The 24,648-nt window shown below is 43.5% G+C and overlaps 1 protein-coding gene across 1 annotated transcript in view; it reads right to left on the bottom strand.

Moving 5' to 3' along the window:
* Positions 1-7,005: 7,005 nt before the first annotated feature.
* Positions 7,006-24,648, bottom strand: part of MAP1B (microtubule associated protein 1B) — a 133,741-nt gene continuing 116,098 nt past the window's right edge. Inside the window, exons 6-7 of the mRNA XM_068248227.1 lie at positions 12,850-13,088; positions 7,006-11,849 (exon numbers count right to left, since the gene is read on the bottom strand). Of these exons, the coding sequence (XP_068104328.1) occupies positions 11,694-11,849; positions 12,850-13,088 (395 nt within the window). The 3' untranslated portion in view covers positions 7,006-11,693. The remainder of the gene's footprint in view (positions 11,850-12,849; positions 13,089-24,648) is intronic.

Here is a 24,648-nt window from a genome sequence, read left to right as displayed (position 1 = left end):
ACTTTTGTCTCGGCGGTCCACAAGGTATTTTCCCACAAGTCTTGGCAATCATTGAGATGTTTTTTTAGCAAAATTGAGACGAGCCTTAATGTTCTTTTTGCTTAAAAGTGGTTTGCGCTTTGGATATCTGCCATGCAGGCCGTTTTTGCCCAGTCTCTTTCTTATGGTGGAGTTGTGAACACTGACCTTAATTGAGGCAAGTGAGGCCTGCAGTTCTTTAGATGTTGTCCTGGGGTCTTTTGTGGCCTCTCGGATAAGTTTTCTCTGCGCTCTTGGGGTAATTTTGGTCGGCCAGCCACTACTGGGAAGATTCATCACTGTTCCATGTTTTTGCCATTTGTGGATAATGGCTCTCACTGTGGTTCGCTGGAGTCCCAAAGCTTTAGAAATGGCTTTATAACCTTTACCAGACTGATAGATCTCAATTATAGTACTTTTGTTCTCATTTGTTCCTGAATTTCTTTGGATCTTGGCATGATGTCTAGCTTTTGAGGTGCTTTTGGTCTACTTCTCTGTGTCAGATAGCTCCTATTTAAGTGATTTCTTGATTGAAACAGGTGTGGCAGTAATCTGGCCTGGGGGTGACTACAGAAATTGAACTCAGGTGTGATAAACCACAGTTAAGTTATTTTTTAACAAGGGGGGCAATCACTTTTTCACACAGGGCCATGTAGGTTTTGAGTTTTTTTTCCTCACTAAATAATAAAAACCACCATTTAAAACTGCATTTTGTGTTCAATTATGTTATCTTTGACTAATAGTTTTTGATGAGCAGAAACATTTAAGTGTGACAAACATGCAAAAGAATAAGAAAGGAAGGAAGGGGGCAAATAGTTTTTCACACCACTGTAAATCACCCCAAACTCCCGGGGCAAAAATCCACGACTTTCCTGGTCATGGATTTTGCTGCCCGGGGAGGCAGAGCTTTGGGTTGTGAATCTGCCTCCATGCGCGTCAATCTGCGCTGATCGCCGCCTCTCCCCGCCAGTGAAAGAAGACTGAGAGGGGCGGGGAGAGGCGGTGATCAGCGCAGATGGACGCGTGTGTAGAGGCAGAGCTACAGCCCAAAGCTCTGCCTCTTCACGGAAGCGCTCCCCACAATGTGCCCCGGGGAGTTTGGGACAATTTATTGACTGTTCAGCCGCAGGGATGCAGTGTTTCAGTTTGGGCATTGATATTAAATAGGATTTTAAAAGAAGAACAGGCATGTTGTGAGACTTCAGTCTCTCTTTAAAGTGTACCAGAGACGGGGTAAAAAAGTTTTATACATACCTGGGGCCAGACCCATGCGCACGGATCGCTCCCACGCCACTGTCCTCCGCTGCCTGCAGCTCTGGTACCGAGTCCCGTAACTTCCTCCAGTGGCAGCCAGTCTGCGCAAGAGGAAGTGTGCTCTTTACGTATCTCTCTGGCAGCGCCAGAGAGATACTTAGAGGGCGCACTACTCTTGTGCAGAGCAGGCTTCGACCCATCAGTTGGAGGCTGCTAATGGGGTATCCAGCACTGGAATGCGGGCACCGTGAGGAGAACAGGTAGGCTCTATAGGACCCAGAGCTTTGAAAGCAGCAATTTTCTAGCCTTTTCCTAAGGGTACTTTCACACTGACAAGTTCCATTGAATTGCATAGCAGCCGCAATGTGATTATATAGTGATGGTACATTCATTGCGGCAGAATCCGATGGCACATGCTGTGTGATACCGGACGACATGCATGTTTACGGTTGCAGTTAAGAATGACGCACAATGCCACTATTTCTCTTCATTGCGTCAGGATCCTGTGTTTCCAGGCTGTGCAACTGGCGCAGTACTGACCTTCTGGCTACAATCTTTTGCAGACTATGCAAGTAACTAGCATGGACGTAAGAAGTAAGACTGGTGATTGTGCTGCAAATAATTTCCAGGTGGCGCAGGATTATGCAAATTTATGCAGCTTGAAAATGGACCAATTTAGTCCCGTCAAGGTGAAATTCAGTTGGTACATTTTCAAGGTGGATATATTTTCATACAAATACATCAGCTCAGTATTATATACATCTCATGGCCATCCCTAATCAGGAGTAAGGCCTGGTCCACACTAGGTCTGGAAACGTATCCGTGGCTCAGTTTTTAAAACCTGATCAAAACCGGAGCCACGGATACTAATGTTAAAAATAGCAGCTGTCTTCACACAAACAAAAAACGGATCCGTCTGTGTGTGCGGGGAGCCGTTTTTAACCACTTCACCACTGAGGGGTTTTACCCCCTGAGCACCAGAGCAATTTTCACCTTTCAGCGCTCCTTCCATTCATTCAGCTATAACTTTATTATTACTTATCGCAATGAAATGAACTATATCTTGTTTTTTTCGCCACCAATTAGGCTTTCTTTAGGTGGGACATTATGCCAAGAATTATTTTTTTCTAAATGTGTTTTAATGGGAAAATAGGAAAAATGTGGGGAAAAAAATAATTATTTTTCAGTTTTCGGCCATTATAGTTTTTAAATAATGCATGCTACTGTAATTAAAACCCATGAAACGTATTTGCCCTTTTGTCCCGGTTATAAAACCATTTAAATTATGTCCCTATCACAATGTTTGGCGCCAATATTTTATTTGGAAATAAAGGTGCATTTTTTTCAGTTTTGCGTCCATCCCTAATTACAAGCCCATAGTTTATAAAGTAACAGTGTTATACCCTCTTGACACAAATATTTAAAAAGTTCAGTCCCTAAGGTAACTATTTATGTATTTTTTTTAATTGTAAATTTTTTAATTTTTTTTTAATTACAAAAAAAAAAAAAATGGGGAGTGTGGGAGGTAATGAGTTAATTTTATGTGTAAAAGTCATTTATTTGTATGTGAAAAATGTGTAGGGTGTAGTTTACTATTTGGCCACAAGATGGCCACAGTAACTTTTTGTTTTAATGCGACCTCCAAGCTTCCTTCCGGAAGCTTGGAGGAAGAATAAGGAGGCTGGACACGTGAGTTTTTTCTCACAATGATCGCGCTGCCCATAGGAGAGCAGCTGATCATTGCGGGGCTTAGATCAACGAACGGGAATGGATTTTCCCGTTCATTGATCTCTGGGCGAGCGGGCGGCGGCGGTTTTACTAGCGGCGGGCGGCGTGTTTACAAGCGGGAGCGCGGGCAGCGTCGGGAACGCGGAAAGTACGTGTTTCTCCGTCCCTGGTTTTTAAAGGATGGAAAAAGGGGCGGAGAAATACGTACGCGCGGGGGTAAAGTGGTTAAAACCTGAACGGAAGTCCGGATCTGCTGCATTTTCACGCAACGGATCTGGATCCTGATACTTCAGGTGTGTGTTTGTGTGTCACAACCTGTGGGATGAGAGGGGGCCGCTATGCTGGAGGGGTATATCAGGCAGGACAGGGGTGGCAGCGGTCGGCGGGGACACCCCCCTCCCCCTCACACCTGGGTCCCCCGTCCCCGCAAAAGTAATTAAAATGTTTGTATGCGGGGAGCTTACCTTCTCTCCGCTTCCGTTCGCCGTGTCACTGCCTGCAATGCCGCCCTCCAAAGTATAGCGGCTGAATAACGTCAATCAGACAATCATTATCGCTAATTTCAGAGGGCTATAGTGCAGGGGGGGGGGGCATAATGTGATGTGGGGGGACACAGAGGCATGTCATGAGGCAAGGAAGATGCCTCTGTGCCCCATCTGCTTCCCCCTTGCACCGCCTCGGGTTCTCTTTACAATATCCCAGACTAAAAAGATTCTTGTTATGAAATATTTCCATCAAAAGGTAACATAAAAGAAGAAGCACACAAGACACACGATAAATAAATACTACTACATTTGTATTTTATTGTGGAACCAAGTTCTGTTTCCTTTACATCAAATATCTTCAGTGGAAGTGGGGTATTGCACACAAATATCATAAAAGCACTACATATTACTTCACTGTAAACTAATGTTCTACATTAGATATGAATCGGTAGAGTAGAAGTGATGCGGGGATATAAGACAATACCATACACAGCTGCAGACTGACACAAACACCATCCGGAACGAGAGAGAAGTGTGAGGACCTTCCCAGCCAGCCAGCCTCAAGTTCCTGCCAGACAGTTGGAAGATAGAAGGCGGGGCATGCATACGTATTAAAGCATAGTTCACCGCTGCCACGTGGTACCTTGGATAGTGCAGCCCAGTCTTGGGGTATGGGAATGTTACTAGTGGTGGCTCCATCGCCTTCGGAGCCTCAAAGCTACGATAGTGCAGAGAAGCTTGAGAAAATCCATTGTTCCAAGTCGTTATGGAGACTACAGATGCCTGTCAATCATCACTTATCCCATTCATAAATCAGCTTATGTGTACAGTCCAATTTTAAGGTTTATTTACCAAGTCCTTAAAAGTTTTCTACAGGTCCATCCAAGGTGAAACACGGATCCGATCACTGAGTGTAGAAGAGTGTTTTCTTTCTTTTCAAATACATAAAGTAAAATGTCTACATATATTACAAATGAAATATAAAAAAGGGAGGAAGTGGCTTTCTCATGAAATTCCAGAACTGTTACAGCACAAAACATGTCACGTATAGAGCTGGAGGTTCCCTCTGGACATCACACTGTTGTTATCAATGTGCTATGAGCGAGAAAGCAGAACACAGTCGATGGAAAAACACCGTTTATACCAGAAAAACCCATTTTATTTGTTATTGTTTTTTTTACTTTGTTGTGGTGAAAACCTGAGCAAAGGACGAATCTCAACCAATTTTCGTCAACCGATTTTGAGTTTCTGAATTAGGATAAAAAAAATGAAAACTGTGACTATGGCAACCAGATTACGGCTGCCATTACTCCAGCGCAGGTCATAAAATAGCAGCAAGACTGGTAATATACTAAGGACTTCTAGACTGAAGAACATAAATGCAATCCTGGCCTCATAATAAAAAATGTTGGCCAGAGTTGCTGGACCATACCAAAGGGAGTTCAAAGGTGAGTAACTAAGCACTTAGGTTTTTAGCTTCAGTTGGGCATGGGGCCAGGGGTGTAACAATAACCCCTGGTGCTGGGGAGGGGCAACAGAGTGTTATGTATATTTTACGTTATTTATTTTAAATGAATGTGGAGCCACTTACCGTACATTTCGAAACTGTACTAATCGCAAAGGAATTGTGACCTTTAATCCCTGACTTGGGGGCCCCTAGGAACCTGAGGGCCTTGTGTAGCCTTATGGTGGCACCGGCCATGACTGCAGTTGCATGTAAGCATGAGCAGTGAGAATTTTTTTTTAATACCTCCACACCAGGTTTCTGATGTTCTCCAGATTAGAAAATGTAATCATATCTGAACTCTGGTTCTTTTTCTTCCCTAATTACAAATGCACCAAGAGGTCATTCAGCTACTAATGGTTCTTCATGTATTTGAAAGCATGATTGTATTGGACAAATAAGAGACGACAGTCTGACCCTACCTGACTAATTTAGGTATGATCTCATCTACAGCACAAGCATGAGTTCTCAGCTATTGCTAAGGGTCTTGACATAGCATGATGATACTATATGAAGCAAACTTAAACGCATACAATCTACTGTTCTGATTTCACTTCACAGCACATCAGTAAAGCCATTTTGTGTAGTAAAAAAATGTCCAGTCTTCAGACTCCCTAGAAGCTAGCAACATCATTTGGCATGAGGCACGACAATTATTTCCTTAACATGTCTCTACCAACACAATATGGCTGCCTCCACTACATGTAGATAGCAGCTCCACTCCAACACAATGGCCTCTTGTGCTAAAGCTACAGGAACAGCACAGATGAGCTGTTATCCATAGCAGCTATTCACATAGTTTCCGAAGTCCACTAAATGATGGTTCTGTATGGATAACATCTCCACTGGTGTCTCCTCTACCTTTCGTATACATGGGACGTTGGCTCTTAATCAATTCACTTTATCTTCTAAGTCCTCCTTGGAGATATTTTCACACCTTATCAATAAAATGCTTTTTAAGCCACCAGCAAGGAAACACTCAGAATAATTGTGACAGCTCTGTTTCACCTACCTTTTGGTACTTTTTTAATTGCTTAGTGCGGAAAAGTTATTTTTACCCGGTTCGGAACTGCGGTAAGTAGATTCTATGCCGTATCTGTGGCTCTCTGACTGTGATGCGGCGTAGATTCTACAATGATTACCGCGGTACCGTGCTGATCACTGCTCCTGGAGGAAGTAAACTTGGCTGTCATGTGACAGCCGAGCTTCCTCGGGAGCTGTTTCCATTGGCTCCTGACCTGAGCCAATCACAGTGATCGAGAAGAAAAAAAAAAGAAAAAAAAGCCTTTGGTTTTAAAGGACAACTGTAGTAAGAGGGATATGGAGGCTGGCATATTTATTTCCTTTTAAGCAATGCTAGTTGCCTGGCCGCCCTGCTGATTCTCTACCTCTAATACTTTTAGCTATCGACCCTGAACAAGCATGCAGCAGATCAGGTGTTTGTGACATTATTGTCTGATCTGACAATATTAGCTGCAGGCTTGTTTCTGGTATGATTCGTGCACTACTGCAGTCAAATAGACCAGCAGAGCTGCCAGGCAACTTGTATTGCTTAAAAGGAAACAAATATGGCAGCCTCCATATACAGTACTCCTCACTACAGTTGTCCTTTAAAGGGACCAGAGGCTCACATCCCAAATGAGTTAAAGCGGAACTGAAGTAAGTTTTAAAACAAAACTGTTTCACTTACCTGGGGCTTCTGCAAGCCCCCAGCAGCCGTCCTGTCCAGCGCCGGTCCTCCATGATCCTCCGTTCTTCCTGCTGCCAGCTACTTTCAGTTTTGCCGCCGGGCCACTGCGCATGCCAGGCTCTGGCCACGCGTATCCTTCTTCATGTTCCTGTCCACAATAGCACTATTGCAGACGCGTAAAAAAGGATACGCTTGGCAGGGCTGCGCAGACTTACAAGTAGAGGAACGAAACCGAGTGGTGAAGGGAGAACGAAGGATTGTGGAGGACCGGCGCGGGACAGGACGGCTGCTGGGGGCTTGCAGAAGCCCCAGGTAAGTGAAACCGTTTGTTTTAAAACTAATTTCCGATCCGCTTTAAACAGAAGATGAAAAATAATCTCCTAGGAGAAAACTTAGGAGAAAAAATGAATTGAATAAAGGCCATTGTGTTGCATACTCACTAGTCACTTGTCTTTCAGAGGGAAGAAGCTCCCCACAGGTAGAACTTTAATACCATTTACACTAATAACACCTCTCATTAACTCTTTAATACCCCTTCATAGCACAATTACAAGGAATAAAATCTACTCTTTTCACTTGAAATGTAAACTTTACATATTTCTTATTGTTATTGTCCTGCAATTACTAAATATTCCTAGAAAACAAATTCATTTTGGTGACGCCCAGGGGACAAACAAAATTGTGTTATTCATTCTAATGATTCTTTACAGCTAAAACATACACTATACATACATTTACACTGATTTCAATGATGCTTTCTGGCACGTTTATGTTAAGTCTTAACAAAGTGTTTTTCCAGCCAGAGGCAAATGTGAAAAGCCCTGTCTGGTTTGTCTTTATTGTAACTGAGTAATGTCTTCCCATTCATTTGGCAGGCCTGGGAAGCATGGATTCAATGTAAGATGTTTGGTGAGATCACACTATCCATGGATCAGTTACCAGCATTGTGTCATTACACTGGAGCCTTCAAGAGTTTGACTTCTTCCACATTCTGAGGTGCCTCGTGTGTTTGTTTTTATATATCTCTCTTGGCAGGCTAAGAAGTATGATTCTCAGCAGTGAATAGCAGCTTCACAGGGATCCGTTTTACCCATCCTCTAAGCTGTCATTTGGCAATGTTCTTTTAGAAAGTGAAAACTATTATTTTATTTTGTTTCTTTTACTGAAAGTCTGATGGTAAAAAACATGGGCATATTAATAAAATACAGCAGAGTACGGGGGATGGGGGTAACCCAGGCCAGCCAATCAGAGTTCAGTATAGTATAGTCAGATCAGCTGGAGATAAAGTCTAGTTGGTTGACATGGGATACTGAGATCGGAGCTGAATGTTATTGTGATTAGAGATGATCAGTTTAATTAAAGGGTTCTTAGTATATCAAAATCCACTAATTTATACTGAAATAGAAGTGTACCGTTGAAAATAAATAGAAAAGTACCGTTGCGTTTTCTTACCATCTTTAAGTTTTCCTTTTGCCAATCCAGCCAGATGAAAAAGTTTAATATTTTACCATAGCACAGCCAGATATGCAGCTCCATAAATCTTATGTAGTAACGCCCTCCTCACCCCCTCCCTTCTGATGAGTCATGCTGTCTGCTTCACTGCAGTCTCAGTGAATGAGTCATCTCTGAATACAGAGGACAGCATGACTCATCAGAAAGGAGGGGCTGAGAATGAGATAGACTGGACAGAGCTGAAGATCTGACTATGCTGTGGTCAAATGTCAACACAGTTTATAGCTGGCTAGATTATGAAAAAGAAACCCTTTACAGAGTATGCCTAGGCACAGTCATGTGATCATGTCACCATTCTGCTTCCTGTTTTTGTGTACACCTGGTACTAGTACAAAGGAAATTTAAGAACAACCCTTTGGAAACTCCTTAGAACTTGAGGGAAAACGTTTAAAGGTGTTGCCACAGTGGTCTTGGCTTTCAGCTTATTTTGCTTTTCATTATGCATAATCAGAATGGTAAATACTATGCGTGAGTCATACCCTTGTGGGTTTGTTTTATGTTCCGGCATTGATCATGTTTGAATGGATGCCCGCTTAGTAAAGAGTAAATGCCAGACAAACTAAGATAGTTGGAGAAATAAAAAGGACTGAATTCCTGTGGGCTAGAATGGCATAACATTTGTTTAACGTTTCACAAACAGCAAAGTAATAAATAGCATTGCCTATAAAACAATAAAAAAAATATTAAGAAAAAATAAATTTGTTTGTCCTAGTTCACAGCATTAAATGGACAGCGCAAGTCCAAAACAGTACCAAAATTCCAAACAAATAACAGTGCAAATGAGTCTTAAACAAAAACAAAACGCCTAAACCAAATAAATATACACAAGTGGAAAATAATGAAACACTGGCACAGGAAGTTTACACTGTACATACCTCACGTGGGGTGGTGCAGTTCAGTTATTGTTCTAAAAACCTTTTGTTTTCACATTTTACCAGTAGCTATCCTTCGGTAACTGCACATTGCCTGTCTGTAATGCTGCAATTCTGCTATCATCTTCAAATCGCTCAGATGGAAGTATATGAGTGAAGTGCTCTGGCTGTCCTAATATGTATGCTCGTTTCAGAGGTTCGGTGTTACAGTTAGACAAATGGCATTTTTTAACCCTTTAGCAGCCAATTTATTTAGAGGCTTGTAAGTGCTCCAGGCCAAATTATTTTAGCACGTTTGTATTTAGTTGTTACATTTGCTTGCTACCGATGGCACTGCTGTTAGGTGTATTTATGGCCACTTGTCACTAGGGGCAGTGTGAGACAATAACAGAGGACTTCTGCTTTCAGTTTCTGTATTTTCTGCCAGCTGAGAGACATCAACGCATTCCAAGAATTTACAGCACAACTGTTCTGCCAACTGAGGTCAAAAGCAGAGCACTTATCTCAAACGAGATAACTATTGAAACTGCTAATGGGTAAAATAGGTCAGTAATCACTTCTTCCATGTTTATTTACTATTTTCTCGTCCTCCCTTTCCCATTGTTGGTTGCCGCATGTAAAAGAAGAGAGGCAATATGAGACAACTCTACTGGTGCAGCTTGGATAGGCTCTGTCTAACGTGTGATTCATACTCACCACTGTTCCCCTATTCTGCTAATCAGCAACCTGAACCTCCAGGTTCTATCACTTCTGTGAGTCCTAATTTCCTGGATAGGCACTTTTGGCCACTGAGAACCACCGAACACTAAAAGGAAAGCTTTCTGCCATTAATAGTTGTTTTGCTGGAGCTTTCAGGCTACAAACCAGCAGAATAGATGCAGGAAACAGGTAGTTTTGGACAGTCAAAGGAAAAATTGGAATCCTGCATCACTGTTGGGGTCTACTTTTGGAAGTTTCGTCTCCCTTGCTATAAAGGAATTGCGAGATTAAATTGCCCCTTCCCCTCTATAGAGTGCAATTTTTCATATGTTCCATTGCAGAATCCAATGGGAACATGTGATAAGTGACACTCCTATGAAGAATTAATTGCAGAGAGGGGAAACAGGAAGTCCAGCTCAAAGCTGAGTGCTTTAATAGTGACATTGGCAAGAATAAAAACCTAGCAGGGATTCTAACTGTCCTCTTCTCTCTCCAAATCTGAACTGGCTAGAGCTCCACCACAGATTTAGAAGCCATGGTCATTTCTCCATGGATGAATCACATGTAAACATCCCCATCCACAGGTCTTTAATACCGTAATTATACTAGACAAGATCATCTAAATGCTCCTTAACTACTAAGCTTGCCAGTTGGTAGCCCTCAATTACAACAAGGAATATTTACCAATCTTCATTCAATAACTGTGAGCGATAAAGTCCACGGACTGCAGAATGAAATCATCTAAACTGATCTGTGTATTTTACACGTAATAAAAAAAGGGGTTGGGCCGCTGTACAACTATAAATAATTATTCTAACAAAGAAAAAAACAACAACAAAAAACACCAACCTATAACAAAGCTAGGGTAATCGGCAATGTTTAAAATAAAAAAAAATGCCACTCAACGTTCAACTTGCCCGGCAAACCATCCATCTCACTGCACAGCAATGCAGACTCCATGCTGTTGTACACCATGGGCTTAGCGCTTGCCACGCCCGCAGCAAGCATGCACACACCTCTGCAGTTACAAGATACAACCTTGCATACCATTGTACATTTGCCATCTTACATTAAAAAATAAGTGCACTAAGTTTGTACATTCAAGTCACTTTCTAAGGCAAATTGTCAGCTGCATGTACTCCCCGATGCTTTGGTATTTGCTTTCTGTGTACCAACCAAGGTGAGTATATTTGAAAATAGTCGGGATGCATTAAGCGGGAGTATGCCTTAGACACAATGCTTATTTTTTTTTCTTACTTTTTTGCGCCTGTATGTTCTTAGAGGCATTTATTGGCATGACTTTAACCTACAGCAGGTAGAATATGAGCGTAACTCAAACCATGGCAGATCTACAATTGAAAGGGCTATTGGGCATTTCTCTGTTACCAGGTGGAATGGAGTATAGAAGGATTCCCGTTTTTTAATAGACACTGTTACTCTGTTCAAAGATGGTATTGACCAACTGTCCAGTACAGTCCTTGCTGCAGATAGCCAGCTGACCATTACTTAGGGAGGCTGTTGCTTGAAGCACACCTGCAAATTGTAGACATAGAGAGTACCACACAGCATGCTGTAGAAGATAGCCTAGTGCCACAAGTAAAGTGATGCCACAAAAATGTCCCACTGCGCAGGTCCTTCTTCTCTCTCATTGTCCTTCGGTCAAGAGGAAAGTTCCCGTCGTGGACTAAGGTGAATGGATGTGTACAAGAGCAAGTCCTACAAATCTGTATAATAAACCTGGATAGTTAAGCTTGCAGTGACGTGAATGTTGTAGATTGCCATGGACATGATAACTATATAATAGAATAAGAATCTGTGTTGGTGTGACACAGGGTAGCATTGGGCAATATAGTTCTGCAGTTATTGGTCATCTCTAGGTGACATTTCCATTAATCAGCTGTGTTAAGGTGCGGCAGTGAGAGGCGGTCTCCTCACAGTTCAATCTTGCATGCTGGGAAAGATTCATCTTGCATAACAACAGTGCTGCTACTGGCCAGCACCATTATATTGAGGTCCTGCTGTTTCTCATGCGTCTCCTGGTACCACTCCCGCATGACTTCTGAATCGTGGGTTGGGATTAAGGTTACCTGCAGTGATGAAGGACATATATTCAGTTTATTTTTACTGACAACTGGTAGATATAAAGATTTCTGTACACTATCATTCTGATCTATATAATATAATGTACTTACAGTGATCATTTTGAGGGTCATACGAGCAGCTATGTGGTAGAAACATGTAGCTTGCTACAATATATGTCTGTAGGTACAAGTTGCTGCTAGTGTGATATAGATATTAAGCTACGTACAGGATTAAGATTCTCTTCAGCCAAAATGACCCTTACTAATTGTTTCAGTAATAAATCCAAAATGCTGGGCTCTGTAGTGATCCCCCCAGATAGATCACTGCCCCCCAACTGCTTTATGTCCTTCAAGGGGCATCCTAAAAATATACTGATTTGTCAGTTGGTTACCCCTAAAATTGGCACTAGAGACTACAGTAGGGACATTAGACAGTGAGTGAGTGAGTGAGTGAGTGAGTGAGTGAGTGAGTGAGTGTGTGTGTGTGTGTGTGTGGGGGGGGGGGGGGTTGCACATAGGCATTGCACATACACATTACAGATAGAATGGGAGGTATTTCACATTGAATGGAGTTATTGCACATACACATTGCACATGGCATGGGAGGTACTGCACATGGAACCTGTTCAGAGAGTCAAGGGCTGCTGCACACAGACAAGCTGGGGAGGGTGTTGATATACATGGAAAGGGAGCTGCAAATGAAATTAAAGGCATGACAAGAAAGCTATGATGGGGGTTGGGAGGGGGGGGGGGTATAAGTAGAGATTGTCAATGAGCTGCTTACATTTCTGGCTTGCATGCTGATTGAATGCAAAACTTGAGATTAATGTATAGAGCCAGGGATTTTTAGATTGAAATTCAACAAAACCCACATTAAGGGTCACAAATTGTACAGCAACAAACATGTCCAGTGAGGACTTCCACCATCAGAAGCAAGGTAACGTAGAAAGCAGATTTGGGTGGGTAAATAGTAAGACAGTTGCCATAGCATAGATATATATATTACCTGCATATTATTTCCCCACTGAGCCTTTCCCTCCAGCAGAGAGTCCAGTACGGCCCGGCTGGGCTCCCCGGCCGCAGCGTCATTTCCACTCACTACGTAGTAAGAAGATCGCACCCGCTTGAAGAATTCCACATCGACATTCTTGCTGCTGCTGTGGTTGGGGATATAGACCAGGTCCAGGTATACAGGAGGGCCCGGGGGCACGGCGGCAGACTTTGATGACTTTGTAGTCCCACTGCCTGTAAATGGTAATGCAAGTATTTCTGTGAAGATGCTCATTTGTCATTTATCCAGGTCATTATATATCCAGGAAAGTATAGGAGCTTCCAATAGATACCTTTATTATGTTCTAGAAGCTGTTGTACTGAGGAAACCAAAGATTTCTACACTGGAGTAAACCACAACTCTTGGGTAAGTGTATGGCTCAACATTTGAGGGCTACCTCTGCAATCTGACTACATCACAAAGAGATGGGACACTCTCTTAAAGTGTATCCGAGACTAATAAATATGAAAGTTTTATACATACCTGGGGCTTCCCTGTTCTATTCGCCTCCTCCTTCTCCCGGTAGAAGCCCTATAAGTTTAGCCAGTCGGGGCCAGCGAACGCATGTGTAGTGCGGCTGCGCACATCCTCATCTTGCCCTCATGGCTGGGAGCTGTCCGCGCCTGCGCAGGTGCAGAGCGCTATGGGCCGCGCATGCGCCCAGCGTGGCCAAGCTACCGCGGTTTCTACTGGGAGGAGGAGTGTACCCGTGGTGACATGATGAGATAAACATATGTATGTACAGTACAAAACATATTAATAACCTGGGTGTTTTTAACTTTTTATTTTTCTGGCTGAGTAAATTTTCAGGCATGCAAGTGACAGCTTCTGTCTTGTCGGTACCTTGTCGGGAATATAGTAAATCTCACTGATAAGTAAATTACAGCCATAAAAGTTTTCCTGTCAGAATACAACTTCTGAGGGCAGGGGAGATATAGAAAAAGGTCAATAGTTCATGTATCTTAACCCTGGGACACTTAATAGACGGGCATTGAGTAATGTAATGCACTTTGTAAATGTATAAATATAAAATAGAACCATAGGATATCTAAAAAAGTCATTTTTAGGAGTAAGAGGATAAATACAATTGTTTATGTCATCAGTTTATTTTCACCTCAGGTTCACTTTCAGGGCAGTGAGGTGCACATTTTGTACAGAGGAAAAAATTGTGAAAATAATTCCTAAACAGGGAATGGGGCCATCGACACCATCTGTCCTCAACACACAATCTTGTTTGATTATATATGCTTAGACATTTGGAGTCAGTACACACCTTCAATTAAAGTGTACCTGAGACCATGAAAATAAAATTATACATACCTGGGGCTTCCTCCAGCCCCCTCTAGACTCATCTGTCCCTCGCCATCTTCCTAGGCCGCTGGATCCTCCACTAGGTGGCCCGGTAAATCTGCCAGACGGGACCAGTCAGCGCAGGCGCAGTCCTGCCACACGCACTCCCCTGTCATGCTCCCATTGTCAGGTGCACAATGGGGCAGAAAGCTCCCAGCGACCGGTGCGCAATGTGGCGCATGCACGACCCAGGCTGCACAGGCAAAGTTCTCCCCTGACTGGATGATTTACCGGGCCGCCTAGCAGAGGATCCAGGTGGCCTGGGAAGACAGCGAGAGACCAATTATCATGAAGGGGGCTGGAGGAAGCTAAAGGCATGTATAATTTTTTTTCATGGTCTCGGGCTTCCTTTAAACCATTAGCATCTACATAACATTTTCAAAGTAATCACCTGTGCTGATAATAATTAGGATTGAAATCATTAGAACTGCAGAAGTTACTCAGTAAGAGTGGTGAACCATCCGTTTGAACAGAAGTCGGTCTCCATTTGAAGCTACCTTATTTTTCTTTGGATGCATTGACTAAACAGTTATTAATATTACACCATGCAGTACTTTAACATCTTCCCTATTAGCCTCCCATTAATGTAGCCCTAATCTGTACTATCTTAAGTCCAAACTTGAAGGAATTATGACTAAATTTGTGCTGTTCCAGTTCCCCTCACAGGTAACCTAGTGCTGTCAGATTTCTCTGGCTGTTACTTCTCTGCAGTCTGTAGCTCTCTCTTCTCAGCAGACTCCTTCCTTGCCCTTCATATCATTAATGGACTATCAGGAAATAAGCCTAGTGATGGTTGTGAAGGGAACGGCACAGGGGAGGATACGCAAACATGTATTAGGCCACAGTAGTAATTAAGCACATACGTTCTCAGGGGCGTAGCAATAGGGGGTGCAGCGGTAGCGACCGCATCGGGGCCCTTGGGCCAGAGGGGCCCCGAAGGGCCCTCCCTCAACTACAGTATTAGCTCTCTATTGGTCCTGTGCTGATAATAATCACTTCTATAGATACTTTGAATAGTAGTGATCATTAACAAACTGTTCCCCATCCCTTGCTTGCACCTCTAACACTGTAGTTGCCATTTGCAGGTTTTGGTGCACCGTATCAATTGCTATGTATAGAGTGCTTGGGGGGCCCCATTGTAAAACTTGCATCGGGGCCCACAGCTCCTTAGCTACGCCACTGTACGTTCTATAGCGTTACTTCCATCCAATTTAATATCTCTCAAGGAGTTCTGAAAACCTTCTACACACAGAAATGGTGGATGAATATAAAAAGTGAAAGCGTGTGAGGGAAATAACATTTTTTCACAAAAACTATTTTTCCCCCTTCTAAAAGTTATCAGAACCTCTAGCAGCACATATATTTTATGAGTAAACAAGGGGTGAGCAAACAAGGGGGCTTCATATCCACTTTCACTTCACATCCCCCTCACTTCTGACCTCACTTCATATTCCCCTCAAGCCCATCTGAAAGCACAGCTAGCAATGAAGCTGGGACACAGAAGAGAATGAAGTGTGCAGCTAAATTTAGATCATTTCTGCTCATGGAACAAACAGGGAACAATAACTGCATGCATAGGCAGTCTCCACAGAAGAATAACAAAATGATGTAACAACAGTACACATGTTGTTGTATTTGTGAAAGTCCATTTCCTGCTGAGCAAAACTGACATGTTTCAGTTTGTTGAAATAAAATGTTAATTTTGCCCTTTGTGAATGGCTTATAGTGAATTTCTCCTTTCAAAAAGCACCAAACAGGATTTGAAGCCTTTTATTGTCCTTTCATGAATGTCCCTCACCACTGTTGGGTCCATTTCTGGGTCCGATATTGTTTTAAAAGCAACCATACATTTCTAAAAGTTTGTTTAGGTCTCACTAATGGTGGCCATACATGGTACAATTTTTTCATACAATCTTAACATTTCTATGTAGTATAAGGGTAAATTAAGTGAATATACTGAAAGGATAATTTAGGCAGTTCCCTTATACTACATAGAATTGATAAGATTGGATGAAAAAATTGTACCATGTATGGCCACCATTAGAGGGTCTATGACACCCTCTGTGATATATTATTAGGTCCATTATCAGGGTGTCACTGTGCTCAGGGTAATAAACAGGTACTCATGAACGTACTACTGTTGTGTGAGGAGTTGGCCATAGAGGAGCCTATAAACTTATAACTACTGTGAGAGCAGTTGACCATGAAGGAGTCTATGAATATACTACTACTGTGTGAGCAGTTGGTCATGGAGGAGGCTATGAACATACTACTACTGTGGGAGCAGTTGGCCATGCAGGAAGCTATGAACGTACTACAACTGTGTGAGCAGTTGTTAATGGAGGAGGCTATGAACATAGGCAAACGCAGGGGGGGATTACAGCTGCCCAGAATCCCCCCTCAGACCAGGGCAGTGCAGTGTCTGGGGACAGGCACAAGGTGAGACACCAGAATATCTGCAGGCATCCTGCACCTTACAGCACTGCCCTCTTTCTTTCCCTGCTACAGTTGACTTTGGATGGAGCAGCAGCGTGTGTACAGAGCATGGAGCAGCCCTGGGGAACTTAGAGTCAGGTATGAGCACAGCCCTGTGCCCTGCTGTGTGAATGCTTTACTTTCCCATTCATTACAGATGTCGTCGGCTGTCCTCATTATTATCTGCATCCAAACTGCTCCTGATCGATCCCGTTGTCGATCGGGAACTGATGGAACATTTAGGAAATGATTGTCAGATCCTGTCAGTCAGACAGGAAATTGCATTATGTGTACCCAGTATGATGTCCTACCATATTATTATACTGTATTGTGCGTGGCTGAGGGAGACCTTTCAGGAATCCCCCACTTGAAAATCCTGGGTTTGCCCCTGATGAATGTACTACAACTGTGTGAGCAGTTGGTCATGGAGGAGGCTATGAACATACTACTACTGTGGGATCAGTTGGCCATGCAGGAGGCTATGAATGTACTACAACTGTGTGAGCAGTTGGTCACAAAGGAGGCTATGAACGTACTACTACTGTGTGAGCAGTTGGCCATAGAGGTGTTTATGAATGCATTTTCAAGTGGTGCAAGGACAACCCACTTGTACCCAATGCCTCAAAAACTGTTGAATTGATAGTGGACTTCAGAAGGTGCCCTCTCATACTCAGCCCAGTCTCCATCTAACGCACCGTCATCTCCAGGTTGTTGAGTGTTCAGTTCCTAGGTGGTACCATCACCAACAATTTGAAGTGGGGTGAAAACACTTCCAAGTTCCAGAAGAAGGCTCAGCAGAGGTTGTTCTTCCTGAGGCAACTGAGGAAGCTTAGGATGCCGTGGTAACTACTACTAGCTTCTACACTGCCACCGTTGAGTCTATCCTCTGCTACTCCATTATCGTCTGGTATGCAGGTGCTACCACAAGAGACGACCTCTAGTTCCAGAGAGTATTCAACGCTACGTAAAGAGGATCATCGGGTCACCCTTACTGCCTCTGGACATCCTACACATCTACAGACTGAGGCAAACAGGATATGGAAGGACCTCACCCCAGCAGTCACTATTTCAACCGCCTGTCATCGGGCCACTGCTATTGAACCATCCCCACCAAGACCTCCAGATATAGGAACAACTTCTTCCCCCAATTCTTCATCTTGCTGAAGTCATGCCATCGCCCTCACAAAACCCCATAGTCTTGCATTGTTATTTAAATTATGTCTGGAATATTTTTTGTTTTCTTTCTATACTTCTGATTGTGTCTAAATGCCTGTTAACTGTATCACAGCTTTCCTAGTCATGTATGCTACAAAAAATTCCGGATGCGACATCCGTTGCAGTCGGAGAATAAAGCTGATTTTGATGATTGTACTACTACTGTGTGAGCAGTTGGCCAAGGAGGAGGCTATGAACGTTATTACTACTGTGTGAGGAGTTGGCCATTCAGGAGGCCTCCATATACATCAGGAGCACAACAAACTTAGCGTAATATTTTACTTTGTATACCTGAATTGTTACAGAGTTTTGTTTTACGGAAATATATCTATACAAAATACAAACTGACATGTTTTTTTATGCCTGATTGACTAAATTGCAACACAGATACTGCAATCATCATTTATGTACAATTATCTCCAGTGAATTATCTCTAAGTATGCAGAATAAAGCCCTGTACACACCAGGCATTTCTGTTACCTAGCCTACACTATCTCTCAGGTGACAATGCACTGCTGAGGCTGTACAGACACGTCATCAGCCTCCTGGCCAGCAGTGCCTCTATTGCTCGGGGGGGGGGGGGGGGGGGGGGGTATCTTTTGGGGTATTTTTCAATGAAATAAAAAATGGAGAATTTCTGGACACAGGAGCGGTGCGCAACAGCAATAATTGACAGTACCTGAGCCGACTAGCCCCCTGGATCACGCACTATGTTTTTTTTTTTATTAAAATGTTCCGCCTCGGGTTTGCTTTAAACTCCTAACCCTATCATACATCGTTCTACATAAGGTGTCACCTGCAAACATTTCCTTATTAATCTTCAGATACCATTCCTCCCAGAATTTTCGATCCTCCCATAAGACCCTCTTGTTATCCATCCTGGTCACCTCCTCTCACTCCTGCGTCCAGGACTTCTCATGAGTGTCACCTCTCCTTTGTAACGCTCTCCTACAGATTGTCCATCATGCTCCAAGCCTGGAAACCTTCAATTGTACTCTCAAAACACAACCTTTCAGACAAGCTTATAATTCGCCATAGCCAGCATGGAAGCAGTAGATTTGGGCGCATGAGACAAGTGGACAAAAAGGGCGCCCCATTCACTTCCATTATAAATATCGTTTAATGGGCGCTGAACAGGGAAAAAAAGGCGCCGGAGATTTTTAAGGATTTATAACGGCGCCCGGAGATTTTTAAGGATTTATAACTATGTTTGTGATGATTTAAGTTTACAAAATGAGCCCGTGACGAATAACGTTTATGAAGATACTAAATCACTATTTCTAAAACATTTCTAAAACATTATTATCCACCCAAAAAAATAATTTACATTTTTTTCTTTACATTTTTTATTTATTAATGTCTGTAAAACATTATTATCCATAGGGGGTTTTAGGTTTAGGCACCAACAGGGGGGTCTTAGGTTTAGGCACCAACTGGGGGGTCTTAGGTTTAGGCACCAACAGGGGGGTCTTAGGTTTAGGCACCAACTGGGGGGTCTTAGGTTTAGGCACCAACTGGGGGGTCTTAGGTTTAGGCACCAACAGGGGGGTCTTAGGTTTAGGCACCAACTGGGGGGTCTTAGGTTTAGGCACCAACTGGAGGGTCTTAGGTTTAGGCACCAACTGGGGGGTCTTAGGTTTAGGCACCAACAGGGGGGTCTTAGGTTTAGGCACCAACAGGGGGTCTAGGGGTTAGGGATAGGTACAGGGAGGGTTTTTAATAAACGTAAATATAAGTTTCACTTTACAAATAGGGAAGATTAACGTTTTAAGAATTACCGATCCTATACACATTATTTAGTGATTTATAAATTCTTAAAACACTATTTATAAACGAAATTCTACACAATATTTCTATAAACGATATTTTCCATTTATCGTTTATACCACGCGCCCTTTTTTCCCGACGCCCTTTTCGTACGCACGCCAGCTTTGGAGGCTCTTGCCAATGTCTTCTTCCCTACTGTCTGCACCCCACTACCTTTTAGATTGTAATTTTGCAAGGACAGGCACCTCCCCCTGGTGTTGTTTCTTTCATGTACTTTATCATATGAAGGAGTTAATATTGGAGTATCTACATTAGTGTTGTCTCAAACCACACATCAACTATGTATGTATTTGTACATACAAGTATTGTATTTGCTAGATGTCCTGATTGTACTGAGTTTTGAGCTTCTCATGTATCTAGACTCCCCCTTATTTGTTTCATTTTATGTGCAGCCCTACAGAAGATGTTAACGATACATAAATACAAAATAATAATAATAATATGTTGAACTCAGGACACCATTTGGGGCCTACACCTGCTGATGGTGTGTTGAGTAGGAAATTTGTGAGTACCGAGCGCTGTACAACCTTGGTGCATAGTGAGAGCACTGGGGGGGGGGGCTTCACTTTTAGTATATGAGAGACTCATGAATGATACTTACAAGACTGGTCAGAGTGCATTTTATCCCCTGCAATACTTGTGATGGGAGCACAATAGTGAGGGCTGCGATTGGGACCCCCTTGCATAAATGATCATCCTGTTATCTGTGCAGTTTCATCAGAGTGTATTCATCTAATCCTGAAGGTCACCATGTTTGTCTTCTTGTCAGTTCAGCATGTTGCTGTAGACATATGCTGCGTAAGCACTATTCCCTTCCCTATGAAGCTCGAGAGTTAATTCTGCTGGTGCTGCATAAATTATCGCGTGTCCATTTGTGCATATTAACATTTCATGAGCTCGCATGGGCTTCATATATGCTTGCAGTCAGTCCAGCATGTTGCTGCAGCTTCATGTTTTGTCACTGGATTGCCATCTGAGTGCCCATGAACACAATGCTTAATGTTCTCTTTATATAACTTAAGCACGCTACTTAGTCTGTGTCTTGCTATCTAGTAGTTTCTTGGACTATCCAATGGAACTAGTGTCCTTTCTTTAGTCACATTGTTGGCAGGGCCGGTTCTAGACTTTTTGCTGCCTCAGGCAAACTAGTGAGGATTCCCGCCGAATTTGAATGATCGCACAGCACCCGACAATTTGCACCGCATGGTATAGCTGCGGTGAGCCCCCCCAAGACACCCTCAGTATAGGTAGGTAGCTAGGTATAGGTGACCCCAGTATTTGTAGCTAGGTACAGTTGCCCCCAGTTTAGGTTATCCAGGTGCAGTTTCCCCCAGTATAGGTTATCCAGGTACAGTTGCCCCCAGTATAGGTTGGCCAGGCACTCTCTTCACTTCCTGTTTCTGTCTGGTGCTGCCCCCAGACTTCTGCCACCTGAGGAAGTCGCCTCACTTGGCATCATGGGCGGACCGGCCTGACTGTTGGCTACTATTAAGTTCCTTTGGCTAATCTACTGTTGGACAATTGTTGCTGTTGTATTGAAATGTTTTTATGGAGTGATGTGGATGCACTGCAAGCTCTGATTCACATTTTACAGATTTTTATACAAAGTTCTCCTCTATTTTTATTTAATTGTTACTCTAAGCTAGGTACACACGCAAGATGACACTCAGCTGAATTAGCTGTTCAGGACATCTCGGCTGTGACTGTAATGCTTGTACAGATGTCCCCTGAAGCCAGCAATGTACAAGCACAACAAAGACCATTGTTCCCCTTCTCACCCCACCCACTGGAAGCTGCTTCATCATCTTCGGAATGCATCCCTTGGCTGTAGTTGTGGGACCTGCACCACAGTGTCACCTGAAGGACCAAACTTGATCCTGACTGGTGATATTCACTGAGTGTGTTTATGTAGCTTTAGTGATGAGACACTTTCATACAATAGTCTGCAACAAATTGTATCCTCAAAATTACTCTGTAATGGTCCCACTTCAAATCAGCTCAACTGAGCTAAACTGAACTCTAGAGCTAAGCTCTGTTTAGTCTCTTCTTATACACTGTTTGTCTTTTGTTCCTGTTTATCACAGTTCTACTCACTGACTTAATTATAAGAAGTGATGGACATGTCTGGGAGAACTCATGCAGAAACATATGGTAAGGTTATATATATGTAAATATCTGATTTGCTAGTCATGATCATGTGCTAAAACAGAATGTGATCACAGCAAATCAGAGCTTTGCAAATCCATCAGCTGACTATGGGCAGCTATCTGTAAGGGCCAGTGCACACCACAAACCGCTAGTGTATTTTTAGAGTAATTCTAGGCATGTGCAGAGCGATTTTCTACACATGCCTAGTGTTTTTGGAGCATTTGGTGTAGCATATTTTATTTTTTGTTACAGTAGCTGTAACAGAACAGCTTCTGTAAGAAAAACGCTTGGAAAATCGCTCTCATCTAGCGCTTTTCAGAGCAATTTTCCACTTTCCTATACTTAACAATGAGGTAGAATCGCCTCAGAAATCAGCAAAAATGCTGCAGGACCTGAGTTTGGGCTTGGGGAAAAAATGAATCGCTCTGTTGTGTAGCATCCCATTGAAATACATTAGCCAATTGGTTTTCAAACCGCAAGCATTTTTAAAACTGCTCAGAACCGCTCTTGGTGTGCACCAGCCCTTTCTCTGATCAAACAAACCAGATGCTTCTCCATGAGTTTTACTAGACATGACCATAACTAATTATAAGTAAGCAGATGCTTTATTATTATTGCTATAATGTCAAGCTGTAAAGAAAGTAACCAGGGGCAGGCATCCTTTTCACCCCTGAACCTTCTATACCAACAGATGTCCTTTGTCCTGTGCCAAATAAACCCCATCAGTTTAGTGACAAGACAATATACTCTGTACAGCGCTGCATAATATGTCGGCACAATATAAATACTTAAAGGGAAGGTCTGAGGAAAAAAAAATCAAGATCTACTTACCCAGGGTTTCCTCCAGCCCCTGGCAGCCGATACATCCCTCACCGCAGCTCTGGTGTCCTAGGGTCCCCTCCGTTGCAGATACCGACCTCGCCAGGTCAGCATCTTTTGCGCCTGCGCAAGCACGCTCACATTCGTGCCCGTATGGCTTGGAGCATTCTGAGCAGGCGCAGGACTACTGTGCCTGTGCACAACAATCCCAGCCCCTGGATCTCGACCCCGAGCGGTGCGACCTCGCACTCGCGAAGGCGCAGAAGATTCTGACCTGGCGAGCTTGGCATCTGCAATGGAGGGTACTCTGTGACACCAGAGCTGCGGTTAGGGACATATCGGCTGCCAGGGGCAGGAGGTAGCCCCGGGTAAGTAGATCTTGATTTTTTCTTTTCCTCCGATGTCTCCTTTAAATAAATATATAAATAAATAAAAAATCAGTTGGACAGTTTGAAGTTAGCACTGTTTGAAGATGTGGAATATTAGCTAAGCCAGTAGCTACTAATAGTGCCACAGAGTAATTATCTAGCTCTAAGCAGTAGTGCTGGTGTTCAAATTCACCATATGGAATTCGAAACACCCGAATACTCCCAAACACCACCCTTCAGCACCACATCAGTACCGACCAAGTGGACAGGGTCAGGAGGGGTCCACTAGTTGTGCTTCACGGCACACTTCACATGACTCTGATGCTTCCTCCCTCCAAAGCCAGAAGGAGGAAGCATCAGAGTCATGTGAAATGCGCTGTGAAGCACAAGTAGTGAATTGCCCCTGACCCTGTCCACTAGTTTGATACGGTGCTGGAGAGTAGTGTTCGGGAGTTCCGACACTACTACCGTATATACTCGGATACAAGTCGACCTCATGTATAAGTCAACCCCAATATTTGAGCCCCTTAAGCTGGAATTGTTCTCTGTCTCCAGTATAAGTCTACCCCTAAAAGTTAACGACTGCACTTGGGGACCAGGAGTGGTTAATGGCTGCACTGCATACAGTGTTTTGACCATTAACCCCTCCTGGCCCCCAAGTGCAGCCATGCATTGTCTCCCTTCCTCCCTGCAAAGCACTAGTGGCTGGAGACATTGATCCTACCTCCCACCCACCATCACCCAAAGGGTGTCCCCCTCTCTATCCCCATCCCCACCGTGTGTAATGAAATGCTGTGTAGTCCACAGCAGGAGCAAAATCGTTGCAAGGGACTTTAATCCTCCCTCCCTCCCTCCCTCACCCAAAGCATTTCTACATCTCTCTATCTTCCCCTGTGTAATTGAATGCTGTGTGCAGCAGCAGTGAAGTGGCTGCTGGGATCTTTAATCCTCCCTACCTTCCACCCACCATCACCCAAAGGACGTCCACTACTCTTTATCTTCCCCCTGTGTAAAATGCTGCGGAATCGCCGCAGCCGAATTACGATACCGGCACCAGCTGTCACGCACTCTCCACTTCCTCACTCATGTTCCGTCATGTGACTACGGGAGCCGGCGGTATGCAGACTTGCGTGCATTAGAATACCGCCTCCATAAGTCACATGACGCCGCGCGAGTGAGGAAGAGGAGTGCACATGACAGCTGGTGCTGGAATCGTAAGTCGGCTGCGGCGATTCCACAGCATTTTACACAGGGGGAAGATAGAGAGTGGTGGAGGTCCTTTGGGTGATCGTGGGTGGGTGGGAGGATGAAAGTCCCTGGCCACTAGTCCACTACAGGGAGGGGGAGAGAGAAAGGCAGCCCTCTCATCCTGGCTATAAGTTGGTAAATTTAGGACTATCTCAAGTACAAGTCGACCCCCCCACTTTTACACTTTGAGTTCGTCCTAAATTTCTCGACTTATAGCCGAGTATATACGGTAACTAGCACTGGCACACAGATGTAGAGTAATTCTTCAGCATAAATGAATTCAGAATACCATAAACTACAGCAT

Source organism: Hyperolius riggenbachi, chromosome 1 (assembly GCF_040937935.1).
Source record: "Hyperolius riggenbachi isolate aHypRig1 chromosome 1, aHypRig1.pri, whole genome shotgun sequence".
In the NCBI taxonomy this organism is placed as follows: Eukaryota; Metazoa; Chordata; class Amphibia; order Anura; family Hyperoliidae; genus Hyperolius; species Hyperolius riggenbachi.
This window is presented reverse-complemented; position numbering and strand designations above follow the sequence as displayed.